General features: G+C 43.5%; 1 protein-coding gene across 2 annotated transcripts in view; it reads right to left on the reverse strand.

The window, feature by feature from the left end:
* Positions 1-15,333, reverse strand: part of LOC146195358 (NADPH-dependent 3-keto-steroid reductase Hsd3b4-like) — a 54,342-nt gene extending 39,009 nt beyond the window's left edge. The window contains exons 1-2 of one of the 2 annotated variants that reach the window (XM_084596216.1): positions 15,216-15,333; positions 3,140-3,288 (exon numbers count right to left, since the gene is read on the reverse strand). In XM_084596216.1, coding sequence (XP_084452342.1) covers positions 3,140-3,288; positions 15,216-15,331 — 265 coding nt within the window. In that variant the 5' untranslated portion in view covers positions 15,332-15,333. Of the gene's footprint in view, positions 1-3,139; positions 3,289-4,219; positions 4,323-15,215 lie in introns of those variants that run through there. The other variant, XM_084596218.1, reaches the window with a different exon arrangement.
* Between the last annotated feature and the right edge of the window lie 575 nt (positions 15,334-15,908).

Raw genomic sequence — 15,908 nt, forward strand, 5'->3', positions numbered from 1 at the left:
GCAGTAAGAGCTCGGCGAGAATGCGGTCGGTTTCTTTAGAGGCGTTTTGGGACGAGGAGCTCTTGAGCCTATGAAAAGCTATTTACGAAAACTAGAAAACGTGCACGAGCAATATCACATAAATCGTCAACCCGACGCAAAAATTCTTAAGCTACCTTTATTATCACTGAAGATATGTGCGATCGAAAATTATGCTCCTCTTTCCCCGCTCAATTCAGCCGACGCCGGCGAAGAAGGAAAAAAAAAACGAAATAACCTATTCGCGATGGCGCCACATCGCGGCCTGTCCCGCCCGTTTAACTTGAGAGCGTCCAATGAGCGGGCGCGCCCGGAAAGCCCATGTGACGTCACATAAAAAGTTTGCACGCGACGATGTGTCGCCCCAATCGGTCGGCCGCCAGGATCACTTTTCAAACGCTATTTGTAAATAAACGATCCACGAAACCTTTAAAATATTTGTCTTCAATACCTATAAGGACCACCTTTAAGGATTTTTTGCTTTATAATATTGTCGGAAGTAGAATTCTGGAATCATCGTGCACGTTATCACCTGCTGCGCGTTGCACAATTTCAGGCGCGCTGTAGAGTGTTTCTCCTGGCTAAGCCGCAGAATCATCGCAGCTCACATTTCATACAGAAATGGCATTGTGTCGTTAGTACTTTTCAATAAAACATTTGTTTGGTCTACTTTCCTGATTCAATCAGAAGCCAGGTGTTCTTATCGTATTCCGTGACTCGAAGCAAGAGATGCCGCAGCCTGAGCGCTGGTATCGGTGGCGCCAACTTGCGCTGTTTACAACGACCTTCCATCGCCTCTTCTTCAGCTGTGACAGAGTTGAGGCAACAGCATAAGACGTCGCCTCCGGTGGCAGCGTTGGGGAAGCAGCTTGCATTGCTTCGCCGCCATATATGATAAGAATGCCTGTTTCTTCGGATTCAGTGATGGAAGTAAACAAATCAGGTATTTAAAAAAAAAATTGATGACAAAATGCCATTTCTGTGAGAAATTTGAGCTGCGAGGATTCCATGGTGTAGCTAGGAGAAGCACTTTACAGCGCGCCTTAAATTATGCAACGCGCTGTACGTACCTGAACATCTTGCGCTCTGTTGAACCTGTTAAAGTGCTGTGGCTAGCTGCTAAATTCTTGTCGTAATGGGCAAGCCACTTAGGTCAGTTGCTAGGCAGGGCCCAATGCTGACACCTTTTTTACTATATGCATGTACATTTAAATCTTCCAACTTTACCAATCGTGTGGGAAGATAAAATTTTATTAATTTTTGAAATAGGCTCATGTTGGCTCCAACGGCGTTCTGGAACTGTGCACTATCGTGGTTGTCGAGGCTGTGGATCAGTTGCGGTTTCGAGCAACGTGATATTCTGTCATAGAATGCCAAACGAGATAAGAATCTCCGACTTCTAGATTGGCTGAACAAATATTCAGGCACACACAAGGCGGTTTTTGCCAGGTGTAGCGCTCGGAGACGACGAAGCGAGAAGGGCAGCCTGCTTTATGGACCCTGGGTGTAAAGACTGTGTCGAACTGTAGATTTGGGCCTTTATGTATGGAATTTGCTATTTTTGGTAGATTAGCTTTTTAGCTCTTGCTCAGGGTCTCAGTTTTCATTTTTTCAGGGCTCACATCCTCGATTTGACGAACGTTTCTAAGTGCGCTTCCTTTGCCTTACTGCTGTAGTCTTCTGCAGAATTGAGAGCTGCAAATTCCACTTTCTTATTCGTCTGCTGTAATTTGATGCCTGCGGCTTTTAATGAAGCACTGTCACCTAAATGTCAATGCATGATCCACAGGAGGAAAGATATTCCATGCACTCCTTGCAAAATGCATCGGTCAGCTTTCGGCTTTCTTCTCGCATTTGAGGCCATGCTTCATATAAAGGTGCAAAGGTGAGAAATAGCATCTTTTCGGCTTTTGTTTGGGTGCATAATTTTGGGCCTAGCTCAAAATTGTTCGCGATATATGAGGAAAACATTACGCTTATTGTGTGGTGTACCTTTGGACGAGCTGTCGGCAGGGTAAGTTTTCTTTTTTTTTTTATTTGGATGGGGGGGGGGGGGATACAAAAGAGAAAAGTTTGGCAAGTGAACTCAGTAATGCTCTTAGCGATTAGAAGTTCTTAATGGAAACTAACTTCGATGGCAGGGCCCCGATTGGTAGACCTGGTTGCATACGTAAAGGGGCATTTTTGAAACATTCGCGCCTGTCGCCAAGTTCCAGAGCGCACATTGCAGGAAAGGCGCACTCAAAATTCGCATTGGACCTGCAAAGGTCCTACGAGGAGGACGAAAGCCGGAGGAACGTATTTCTTCTTTATGACGAACCTAAGAGCCGGTCACAGCATGAAACTGGCACAAGAAACGTTGTACACAAGGAAAAATTGAAGAGAGCCCGAATAATGACAGAAGCGAAAGGATCTGATGAGGAAGAAACGAAGCTGAGAAGTGTGGCTAGTCGCGTTAGTTCGTGGCAATGTTACAAACAGCGCTCAGGCGGGACAAAATGAAGACACACAACTTGTGCACCAACTTGAATCTGTATTTTTTTTTTTTTTTGAGGGATGCCGTATATATTTCTGTCTTTCAGAAATGATACGCCACCTGCTAGCCAGCGTCTGTGTTTTGCTCCTGCTTTCTTTCCTGTCTCAGCCCTTCATTCAATTTGCGATGAAATAAAAAGTCTAACTGAACAACAGAACGAATCTGTAGATTTCACAGCGCTAAACAGTAAATGATGCACCAAAACAAAGTTGCGTAATGGATCTTGAATACCTACGCGTATCGCTCACACACAGGACATGAGACTTCATCCACGGCAATATGTACCCTAGGCTGAGAAAAACATTCGTGGCCGATGATTAGGGTGTATAAAGCAGGCGCGCTGAGTTTAATCTGGAGACGTTTCACTATGAAGGGTTACAACCGTTTACGCCCTTCGGTTTTAGCACCGCTGTAGAAGTGAGCCTCAAGTCTCTATCATGTTATACCACTAGTTTCAGCTCTATAATCTGAAACACCATACGAAAACAGACTTTATGCCTAACTATTTATTACGAACTACATAATCTGGGCGCCCACTGTGATAATATGAACTCTCATTTAGAGGGCGGCAGCACGGCAACATACCCAATCGATTCTCGAATGGGCAGACGTCCAAGAGGCGCACTTCTTCCACAGTGGGATGGTCCTGCAGCTCGCGCACCACGTGTTGACCCAGCATGCCACTCGACCCGGTCACCAAGACGACACGGAGAGGCCGCTGTGTGGCCCCGACACTGCGTGACGCATTTTGCTGCCAAATCAATTTCGAAAAAAGGACGCTCTGACTGAGAGTGCTAACTACGCAAAAACATTCAACGTTAATTTGAGATTCCTGCATCAAGCATTCGCGCAAACGATCACAATACACTTCGTAGTTTGGCAGTGCGCGTTCAGTGATATAGAAGGAAGCGCAAAGGAAGCAAACTAAACGATTCACTAGAAATGCAGTTAGAAGAGCGTAAAAAAATCTCTAACGTCAATACCGTTCTTTATGCATCTGAAAATGAATAATCAGGCTAGTACCACAAATTACCTTCGTGCGTTACAATGTCTTTGAAGACATGTTCCGCAACGATACCAACACCTAGTTTAGTTTTCGACATTCCTGCAACTTTGCTATGATGTGAAGAGACGTTTAATTACAGCAGCTTAAATCCTCACTTTGCCACTCTTCAAGCCTGTTCCTCAGACGTCCTTACATAATGTACAGCAAGTTACCTATCGGGACCATGGTACGTTTTTCGCTTAACAAAGGCGGTTTTTCGGTTGCCACCGGCCAGTATCACCAAGGTGGAAGGTTTAAAACGGCAGAGTTCCATTCTTAGAGGGCCGAAGAAAAGATTGGGGTCAGTGCAGGCTTCATTTTAGAACATCTACAAGATTTGACAGAGATAGGTGGGTAATTTGTTCGAGAGGCCCATGAAATATGAACGGATCGTAGTTAGGTGAGGTGCATCGACCAGCATATAATCGTTCGATAGAATATATTAGATATATTGCTGCATTCACGTTGAAAAAAAAAATCATTTCAAATGATCACAACCTCGAACAAGAAAATTTTAGTGGGACCCCACTATAAATTCAAAATTGTTCCTTTATCTTAAAGTCACTTTGGTCAAGAGCTTAGATATCACATAAATCTTGTGGTGCAACCTAAATGCTCACCGGTTGCCGTTAAGGATAGGCGGAGCAGTCGCCGTTTTTTCGCCGCTGCTGTTCATTCCCGATACGCTCACCCTTCCTGAATCTTTCCAGATGTCCGCGCCTCGTATTCTGCATACGCGACTCATGGAGACGCCCCTTTTGGAGCGAAAGCTATGCGATATCGCCCAGAAGTGATTGTATTGAACACTGACCTCTCGTTACGAAATACTTATTCAGCGGCACTCACAACACGACAATGGGAACCTACGAAATATGTTCAGATAAACTTGAAGAGTGTCTGGAATTTAGCAATGCAGAAACGCGGTGTGTCATTGATAAGCGAAGGTAAGCTATCTAGAAGAATATGTAGCATTAAAAAAAGATAACGGTGAAGTATAGTACATAGGAACGGAAAGCCTAGAAGCGATCCTTCAACTTCTGTTTTCTTTTTCAAATGTATGTTCATCAATGGTAATCAGTGCAACGGTTTCTTTTTACCTTAAAAAATTGATCAACTGCATGATGCCGTTCGAATCCGAATCGACGACCTCCTCATGTTGTTTGTGGTTCTCTAAGAACTGAGCTATGGCAGTAGCTTCCCGCTCTCCGGCTGTGACTATGACGCGAATGTTGTAGGCTCGGTGTCCAGGGATTAACAACGGCAGAGATATGTTAAGAAATATCTGCGTCCACACTGCACTGAGGGAGAACAGCTGACGTTATGCCTGAAACCAACAAATCTTCACATGGTGATTTTTTTGGGGGCGGCTTTATACATACCATATCATGCATGCAGTGAACTTCTCTGTCGGTGCAGGTACCTAATAGTACTTCTATGATTCAATGCGATGAATGCTAGCTTAGTTACTATTGTTCGGACTTGTTACCCGATTACTAATTTACAATAACAAATTTGTTATTAATTTACAAGAGACAAAGCAGTAAGGATGAGATTAACAATAAATATCGACGATTTGAAAAGAGGCATTTAGAACTCTACCCTGATAAGTACGTACAGGTGCGGGCATAAGTAAACGGAGCACGCTTTTCCGTTCAAATTCAAATCACGTTTTCTGCACTGGAGATAAGAAAACAATGTTTGTCCAAATAGAAGGGCACTGGCGTCTGCTACAGGTTTACACATATGCCATGACTGCCAGTTTCAATTATGCAATGCGTGAAAAATGTTCGCGTGCTCCGTTTACTTTTTTCCGCAGGCGTACGTAGTACGTCTAGACATTGTTAGATGTGGTTTGCGCCTGGATACCGCTGCCGCCAGTTGTTACATGCGGGTAGCGGCCCCATCGGTAGCGTTGGCCTGGCAGCTCCATGACTTGGCGGACGGCATCAATGGTCCCAGCAAAGAGGAGGCGTCTTCTAACAAAGCAAACGTTTAATTCAACATCGCGTATGAACGGACAGAAACGCTGACCCGGAGAGAAAACTGACACGCTCACACAGCTGGTGTTTGGCGTCGTCTCTGCGACGTCTCCCAAGTAGTCTCTCTCAAGTCTCTCTCGCCGCGGAATCTGCCGCTGCTCTTTATATGCTTATCAGTTAAGAGGGAAAGGGAGAGAATTCATGTCCGAGCAAGCTGTGATGACTCAGTCACGGTGTCGCGACAGGAGTCCCCTCCACCTCCTGCAGACGGGCGAGGACGACGCACTCTCCCTCGAGCGCTGGGTTTGGTCAGCGTTTGCACCTAAACACACGCAAACATATTAGACGCGAGCGACTTCGACAGCTCGGAGCATGTTCGCGGGAGGAAGCGTAGGCGGCCAACCGAACGGCTCGCTGCTTTGCCTGATGCTGCGCTGTGGCCGCGTTGGTTGTTGCACATGGCGGTGGCGAATCGTAAAAACATTTGCAGTTTCATCGTCCACGCAATAAATGCCTATTAGTTTGCTTCCGTTTCATGCTGTATAAAGTTCAGTTATTTCAACTTAGATTAGCCAGACGTGATAAGATATGCACAATACACTGAGTTCCCATACATCCATATGATATAGTTCAGACATCAGCTGTCCTAAAGGAATTTTTCTCTAGGCTTGGAGAAAGCGTTGGCTAAATTACTGTAGCCTATTACGACTTCTGAAGGCAATAGGAGCTCTGCCTTAACAGAGTTCGCTGGCTTCATGGGTCTCGGACAGGCAAAACAGGCGTTCAGACAACTGCTAGGCAGAAGAAATGCAATGTTTAGGGTTACAAAGTTACAAAACACCTCATCGAGTATAATTGTTTGTAACCTACGATTGACGAGACAGACTTATTCCTCCGTACACCAGGAAGCCCGGGGTTGGTGCTGTCGCCTTTGTGAGCGATGAATCACGGGTGCGACTCTGACAAATGATGGTTGGCGCCTGACATGGCCGTGCACTGACAGGTCGTCGGTTTCGTGAAGTAACGCTACCACTTGATATAGCCGAGTCAACAGGCGCTGTCAACTTAGCCTTCGGAGTTGAGATGCGAAGGTTAGATTGATGTCCAGCCTTCCCCTGAACCCTTAGTTAGACACGCCTGCCCCTCAGTAACGCAGGTACTTAGTACAGGTTGGTTTTCTGTGCCGGGTGGTCTGTCAATAATATGCTTTCGTAAGGCTGTATCAATATGTACATATGCGGCGTAACTGAGGCACCAACCACATACTGCTAAGGGACTAGCAAAATCAGTGGCAGTGGGCGAGGATCCGCTAGGGGAACAGGCGAATGGTCATGAACACTGTCCCGTTTTACCCTTCAAAGAGAAACTTAAATGTCTCCCTCACCCCCCCCCCCCCCCCATCTAATTTTTTTCTAATGAAAATGCTAAACAGCATGTGCTACCCTCATCTCAGCATCTCACCAGCTCTTGTCGCGCCGCAGAGCTATGTGGGCAAGTTCCCGTTGCAGGCAAGGAGAGGAATCAATATTAGCTTTGATTGTCTTGGCAAGTCCATTAGAGGATGGCCCACAATCGGCAGTGAGGCCGGTGTCAGCGTACTGCATGATACACATTGCATGTAATGATGTTGGTTGTCGTTGGACTTGCTTCTGTAAATATCACAATAGAGTATCTTGTTCTTTGGTCAGGAATTAATGTTCCTGGAGGCATGTCCTGCCAGTTAGTCGGCGACGTTGTGCTATATCAATGAATATGTATTACCAACAGGGTGTAGCACCTGCACATTGCGGGTCCCGGTTAGCCCAATCACGGCCAGCCGCATTCACGCCTTATTTCCACGTAGTTCATATCGTCCAGGCCAGAACAAAAAACGTTTTGTTCCGTAAAAGCTTGACCAGGAGCACCTCACCCGCTGTCTCCTGAGAAATACCCGGATGCTACATTTTGTGAATAAAGCAAAGTCAATTAATGAATGATCAAAAAGAAAACCTTATTCTGATGACGATATTCAAAATAAAAAAAGATATCAAGCAACCAACACGCTTTACGAGCCTTGCAGCGTCTGTGCCACTGCATGCTCTGTCGCCCGCATGTATAAACGCGAGTGTTGGCTGTTTGGTGGCATAGGAAGGCATTTCTATCTCAGCGAGCTTTCTAAAGCTCTCTTCATCCTCCACACACCGGCAAGAGTCGGAGGCGCATATAATCACCAATTCCTCGTGAGGGTTGCAAGGCAAGTCTTTTTTTTTTTTTCGCCTTTATTACTGCTGTGACGGAGCGCCTGAGCGAAGAGTACCTTGGTGAAATAGTCGTGTTTGTCAAAGAAGTGTGGGATGTCAGAGATAAAACCCGCGCACAACAAATGGTTTCCTGCTTATCTTGTCGTTTTCTGCATATTCTGCTGGAGCAGCTATCTATGGCATTGAATAAGCGCCTATCTACTCTGCAGAATGGGCCAAGTCCGCCATGCGCTCTTCAAGTTCTAAGCAGCGTGATATGCACATCCGTATCGCAACGCCAGTTCCATCATTGTTAGACTCAGCTTTTTACCTGGCAGCAACAGTTTCGTCTGCCGCGACGCTACGACTTCAGCGCCGTTATAGCAAAAAAAAAAAAAACGCATGCGATAAAGGTCGCGAATACACACATCTCACGTCTGCCACACGTTTGCTTCCTGGCATCTGTGTGCAACGGCACAATACAGGGCTTCCGACCACATAATCGTTGGCCACAACGGCATAGGGTTGGCGGCTGGATCGATGTTACTCCAGTGGCGTACGCTGGATTTTTTTTTTTAGGTCACAGAGCTCATACAGGGCGTATGGCAAAAACAAAAGTCGGCTATGGCAGTTAGGTACAACAAAGTAGAATTTCTGGAAGTCATGATAAACTGCAAAGGGCACTCAAAAAGGCGGTTTGCCAAGTAATCGCGGCGGCGTCACGCTTCAGAATCTTGGGGGAAAAGTTGAAAAAGTAAATCGAATCGTTATGCAGAGACGCACTCTCGTGGACTTAGTGAATCGGCAAAATTAATCCTCTGCTGCATTTTCAATTCTGCACGATTACTCCGCTTTTTCACTACCTTAATATAAAAGGAACACTGACAATAAATGAGTGCGAAAACCATAAAAAAACTCCATTCAGCTGAATTTTTCTGCAGCCTAAATGCAGATAATGAGTCTTGTGCATACTCTATGTGGTTGGTTAGACAATTTTCTCGGTGCTTCAAGTTGCTCACGAAGTAGTTTCGGTCAGGTTTTGCGTAATGTCTAAATATTCGCCATTTTTAGTTGCTGTTTGCTGAGTTTCTGGATGGGGTGATAAGGCGAGCCGGCTAGACGAGAGGAACTGGAGGAGAAATCACGCTGCGATCCGACGGCGTTGGAGACGTCCTTAAGCTGGTGGTTCAACGTTCCGGTGCAGCGGTGGAGGTGAAATATTGCCGGTTGGGAAAGGCTACTAGGGCTGTGCAAGTCCTCGAACCATAGTGAGACGAACAAAAGGCGACGGTAAACCCTCCAGATAATGCCAGGATTACCGCATCGTTATCAAATCAAAGGCGCACGAACAGAACTGCCCCTCAGGAGGATATCAGGGGTCTCGGAGCAGTAGTTAAGGCATCGCGTCATGTGTTTCCCGGATCAAACCTAAGTGGGGCCACTAGAAAACACGAGCGCATCGTATTGCGAATGTGCGATGCGGTGGACTCGTGGTTGGTGAGGCTGCCGATATGCCCCTTATAGGCCGCTGCTTTGACAGGCCGGGGCTGAGGCTGAGCCGAAGTATACGCAGCTGCCTGCTCATTGGGATGGACGGTTTGCTTTCTCAGGACGGATTAACTCGTCACGTGCAACCATATGAATAGTAGCGACATGACTGCTGGCGACAGCGGAGTATATGGCTGCCATCGTATACAGGCATGCCGTAGACAAGCGACAAAAATTGGGAGTAATTTACATCCGCCTTGGTAATTCTTCAAATCTTCTCAAATGTACTGAAGTGCTCCATGACGTTTGAGACCGATGCCAGGCTGTCATGGCTGATAAGACAGTTGTCGATGTCTTTAGCGAAAACCTTTCCGCCTCCGCTTTCAACCCGTCCTATCTTTCACCTATATGTATTTTGACAATACTTGACTATGGTTTTAACCGTTGTATACCTTTCTGTTGTTTCTTCCGACGCAGTCGCGACTGCCCGCATTTAGGCAAAAGGCAACGCACATCGTTTTTTATTTCTGCGAAGAATGTCAGAATGTTGTGAAGACGGCACGTTTTCGTTTATCTTTTTTTCGTTCCTGTTATTAATTTTTACTGGTTACATTTATATGTGATTCTTTTTTTATTATTTTTTTATTTTCTGGGTTCTGGTCAGCGAGGGGCAAAGTTTTCTCTACACGACGCGCATAGCAACGCGAGTTTCAGACCCCTGCTGGCCTAGCTACTCAGTACCATTGGTTGGGGAAGCTCTTATATCGGCAATTTGTAATACCTGTTTCTTGCGCTGATTGCTTAGTTTAATATTAATAATAGTAATGCATTTATTAGTCCAAAGAGTACGCACAATAACAGGTCGGCAGCCCGAGCCAAAAAAGGCTTGTCGAGCTGTACCCGGCCGTTGAGGTGGTAGAGAGGCCACATATACATACATACATACATACATACATACATACATACATACATACATACATACATACATACATACATACATACATACATACATACATACATACATACATACATACATACATACATACATACATACATACATACATACATACATACATACATACATACATACATACATACATACATACATACATACATACATACATACATACATACATACATACAAAGCAAAAAAACATAAATCAGCGTGACAATGTAAACAAAAAGGATTGCATTGAAAATGACAAATTACTTTTACCATAATTTATGAACTGCATGTCCGCTCTTAAACAGTTTTTCAATGATGACATTGATGAAAGGGAAAACACAATTTTAGACGTTGAATTAAAGACTCAATGTACATTGTAGATTTCCACAAAATGGCCATAATGAGTGTAGCAGCGAGGGACAACATATCGAAGTTGATGGCAAAAGGAATGTACATGCGCAATGCTAGCCAGGCCGTCACCATGTCAAAAATGGATGCACACAAAACTGAATCAATATAACCTGGCAGAGTGAATGTACTGTCGGAAGGGCATTTCTTCTTTATACCACTGAAGTCAGCGTGACAAGGTATATATCAAAGGATTTATTGCAGACGTGCGAACGCGCGTATTTGCGTATTTCTTTGCGTATTTCTAAGAATGTGTGGTGCAGTCCCTGGCATTGGTCTTACTTACTGCTCGAACTACTTCGCTGAAATATTCGTCAAGTTTCTGTCATGCTTTTGCTACCGGAACTCTTACGCACTTATATGTCCTTATCCAAACCGCTGTACAGCACATCAACACCTGCATAAGCCAATTATTGGTCTCTTGAAATAGTTTGAACTACGAATTGCCTACTTACGCTCCCTGTTCACTCCATATTGAATTTACTTTTTTTTTTTTGCGACGTCCCAAAGGCCAATCAGCAGTAATGACTGAAAGAGAATAAAGTAAATACAATTATGGACCCCTATCTTTGCTAGTTGACGGGAGCTGGTGTTATCGGACAAATAGGGCATTTAATCGTGTAATTAGTGAGGTAACCCTGCACCCCAGCGTCCCTAATATGGTTCCCCTTCTTCCCACGAATAGAGAAAGAAATGAAGGAAAGAGTTAGTCTAGAGGGTGAACGTTTTCCTACACATTCCATTTATAAGCCTGCAATTGCGAGCCATCAATACTGCACTCTACGGCAGCGTCACGTGACGTAATTTCTGCCTCTCTTATTGAAGCAAGAAGGAGAACTATATGAGAGCTAGCAAGCTTTATGCGTTGAGAAATGTTTTTGGGAGAGCACGCTGACTCGGTGGAAAAACTAGTTTCTGCCGTAGTCGTGCGACGCTTTGAATGGTGTCTAAAAGCCTCATCCAAAGCAGTTTTAGTTTGCATTTCTCAATACTTTCATCCCTTCTGTCCTGCACGAGAATGGCTGATAAGCAGGTTGCAGTGAATGCAATACGCTCTGGTCGGGGTTCTGGGCGCTTAGCTGGTCGCCGCGCGGGACTATTTCTGGCAATAACAGCTCAATGCCGGCCGTGCGTTCCTCGCTGATGGTGGTGCTTTCAATGTTCCAGTGATTGTAATTACAGTGCGAAGCCAGCACTGCATTTCAAGGACGCGGCGTGCTAAGCAATGATACAATAGCAAACAAAATAAATAAAAATATAAAGATATCACCTTACATCCAAAGCACGCCTTTCGGTGGTAAAAAATCTTCCAGTACATCTAGACTTATTAGGACAGACCAAGTGAGGCAGAACAAAGAAGACTGGATTCGTTCTGGCAATGAACAGAAATTTAGATAATCAGATCTTGTTATCTTTCTTTTTCCTTACCCAGTGCGTTTCGCAGAATTTCCCCGCTGCTTATTTAAATGTTCGTATAATACATACAATATATTCGAGCACAGAAGTTTGTGAGTGATGGACTTTGGCAGATTCGGCTCACTGTTGTTAGGCTCACAAATAGGAATTAGCAGAGGAAAGTTTTGGTAAACGTTTATTATTAATATTTGGAACCTACGACACGATTGACACAAAATAGGTGCCCTACAGGAGGTTGCTGAAGGTGCGAACACTACAGTGAAAAAATGTGTACATTCAGCAGGTTATAAGCTATTTGCGCACTAGGCATAAATATCTCGTAATGCTTTGAATAGTTTTGCACATTCAAATTGAAATTACGATTGTGTTTTAACATATTGAATGAATTTTCATTATAGTGAATTAAGCTATGATGACCAAATGAAACACAAAATGAAGGGCTAACTGCTAATGCAGTAAGAAAGCAAAATATTTACGTGTGCAGAGCAAATAAGCATAATTAGCTTATAGTCATAGAAAATATTCAAGTGAAAACTGCGCCTAAGTCAGTAGCCAGAATTTTTTTGCAGAAGCAATTGACCTCACTAAGTGCTACTGTCTGCCTAATGTACTAAAAAATAAATTATGAGCATATAGATTATACAAAAACGCAGGCCGCCATGCAAGGATTAAAACTCTTTTTGTTTCTGGACTAAGTTAATAGTTTAATATAGAAGAGGAGAATGAAAACGGGGTATCTAAAGACGTTACTTGGATCAAAAATATCCAAGTAAAATAAACAGTCGCGATAACGTTCACTTTACAAGATATTTGAATACAGAATTTTCAGAAGCGTGCTCCAACATTAATAGGCGCCAAACAGATTTACCAATTAAATTGCTATAACCCGCCACATGCAAGTACTATGCCTAATACTTCGGGCAATAAAGCGCTTCCCTGTTCTCGTTAACGGTCTTGTTGCATCGTGATGCACACGGAGAATTCTCAAGGAATGTTTTTCTCAGTGAAGGTAACAAAATTCATAATCATTCAGTTGTTCTCATGGCTTTCGGAAATGAACAGATTTCTAAGTGGAACATGTTCTTCCCTACGCACTACCAAGAGATCGTCTGACGGACTCATCTGGCGTCAAAGGCACACAGAGACACCTGTCTGGCTGCTATGTACCTCAAGTGCAGACCTAGGCGACTCTAATGCCTTACCGTCGCCGGAGCAATTCGCAGTTTAAGCCTCTTACAACGGAGCATCATTTCTTCGTACGGTGCGCGGTCTTCATTTATAATAATAATAATAATAATAATAATAATAATAATAATAATAATAATAATAATAATAATAATAATAATAATAATAATAATAATAATAATAATAATAATAATAATAATAATAATAATAATAATAATAATAATAATAATAAAAATAATAATAATAATAATAATAATAATAATAATAATAATAATAATAATAATAATAATAATAATAATAATAATAATAAATATTTCATGTGCGCAGGAACGACCATGTAAAAACAAAAATAAAATGCACACACAAGTTTTACAGACACAGGTAGAACACAAATGAAATAAATAACACATAAAATGAAACAGACGAAAAGTGTCACGCAAAGAACGAAATCAATGAGTAGCATGTCTTATTTACACAGTAAGAGAATTGTTGAGCACATCACGAAAGAAAAAAAAGAACGATAGATAGAAAGAAAAAACAACAAGTAACTGACGTTGATTAGAGTAATATAGAAATATACATAAAATAAAAGCATATTTCCGGCGCAACAAGTGCGTGGTACTTAAAACACAGGCTAAAAATACAAGAAAATACAATAAAATACAAATACAACAATAAACTATACAATGAAATACAAATAATAATAATAGTGTTTATTTTTCCATCAAAAAGATGGAGGGGGCAATGTCGAACGGCAATGACTTGTTAAGAGCAGCAGTTCCAGAACTGAAAGCTGAAACTATGGCTTGAACTGCGAAAAAGTAGCGCGCAGATGAAGCCGAGGAGACCGCAGCCCAACGACAGAAAACACATTTTTTAAATGCACTTGAATCTGACTATGGCTAAATGCGAGTAATCGCACGCAGCGGATTTACGAGATCGCCATCGTTAGTCGATTTTGGTGCCTTATCACGCGATTATTAGTCAGCTTTAAATTGAACAAAGTAGCGAAAGTCAGCGATTTCATTCCTCGGTTACAGCCAAGCACTACACCGATAGCCCCTGCCCCATTATGTTCTGCTGTTAGCCCAGTAAACAGCATAAAGTTCAATACATCCTGTTGGTCGGACTACTTCGCCTTGACCACCACCAAGGGGTACTATTGGGAGTCCTGAATCGAGTGCATACTCCTCATACTCATGGCAAAGTCAACCTAATATCACTGATGCTCTATATAAGACTTGACACTAAGACCACAATTTTCTTATCCCTCTGCTTGACGGTGGGAAACCACTGTGCGAGCGCATAGTACAAAATATCTAATGTACGCTGTGGATCACAAGTTTTCCTCAGTTTGTATACGGTTATCTTGCACTTTCCGCGCAATTTTTCTCGGTATGCTATTTGTTCAGGAATGAATCACTTTCGATGCTTTCTTGCTAAGAGCAGATAGACACCAGCGATGGTTATCTGCGTAGTATTCGAAATGTCCCAAAGCAACGTGAAAAATAAAGGAAAACTACTTTTTTTTCTATCAGAGATTTTGTTTCTAAGCGTGTCATTGCTATTCAACCGATAGTAAGAGGAGAACAAGCACAAAAAAGGTTTTTTAATGAGAGAGGCAGACAGGAAGAGAACGCGTAGCGCTGCCGATGCAGGCCCTTCTTTTCGCACAGTGCGTGACGGTCGGTGATATGTACAAGCACCTTGGACTTATCAGTAGTGCAGAAAAAGCGTTCGTCTATGATATAAACGCGTTATAGCGAAAATATACGCCACCCCTTCCCCCTCTGATATCAATCCTTATTTAACGTTTCCGCATTGTTTCATAAAACGAACCCCTCCCCCCCCCCCCCCCCCCCCCCACCTCTTCATTTTTTTCGGTGATTTCGGTGCGTAAGAAAGGGGGGGGGGGGGGGCACTTGCTCGGTATTTTAGGGTGGCTGAAATCGAAACGACAGTGGACATTCCTCACCTTTCGACTTCGGGCATAGACGCTGTGAATCCTTGTTCGTCGTTGGCTCTGCTTCCGTTGTCCATTGCCACTACTTCTATAGAATTTGCACGGCTCGAAGCATCCACGGTACCCATACTAGTGCTCACCCGGTGTCAGAGACGTCCGCTCCTGAAAAACAAGGCCGTCACGTTGACGCCGAGAGACGCTGTGCTGCAGAGTCGGCGTCCTTGGTGCTTTGATGATCCGACAGTCCTGACTTCCTTGTTTTTGAGGTACCATTTCTAGCAGGCGACATTATCCGTGAACGCACGTGAACAGGAGTGGCAAGGCGAAAGGCTTTAAGAGAATTCACGACAAATGTCATTAAAAAATAAGCGATTAATCTTCACGCTGAGAACGTGCTTCATACGACCATAGGCAGCACGAGAAAGGATAAAACGTTGATTGTCTATGTCAGGTAGCAAGCAGTGTATTTTTAAATTTTTTAATGAGCCTATGTGTACTTTCTTATTCTATTTCGAGTAAGATCAATGTTTCCGTTTCTGGCATTCGGACAGCTGCAGCATTTCTGACAGCTGCAGCTGAAAAAAAGATTAGCACAGGTGGAATGTCACTGGGGCAGACAAAATTGTTATCCGCGGCGATATTGACGCCGTTCGCCCATTTAAAGAGACTGTAAAGCACTCTCCATTTCCTAATGCAGGGGTGACC

The sequence above is a fragment of the Amblyomma maculatum genome, chromosome 3 (assembly GCF_055883805.1).
Source record: "Amblyomma maculatum isolate TAMU_Amacu chromosome 3, ASM5588380v1, whole genome shotgun sequence".
Lineage (NCBI taxonomy): Eukaryota > Metazoa > Arthropoda > Arachnida > Ixodida > Ixodidae > Amblyomma > Amblyomma maculatum.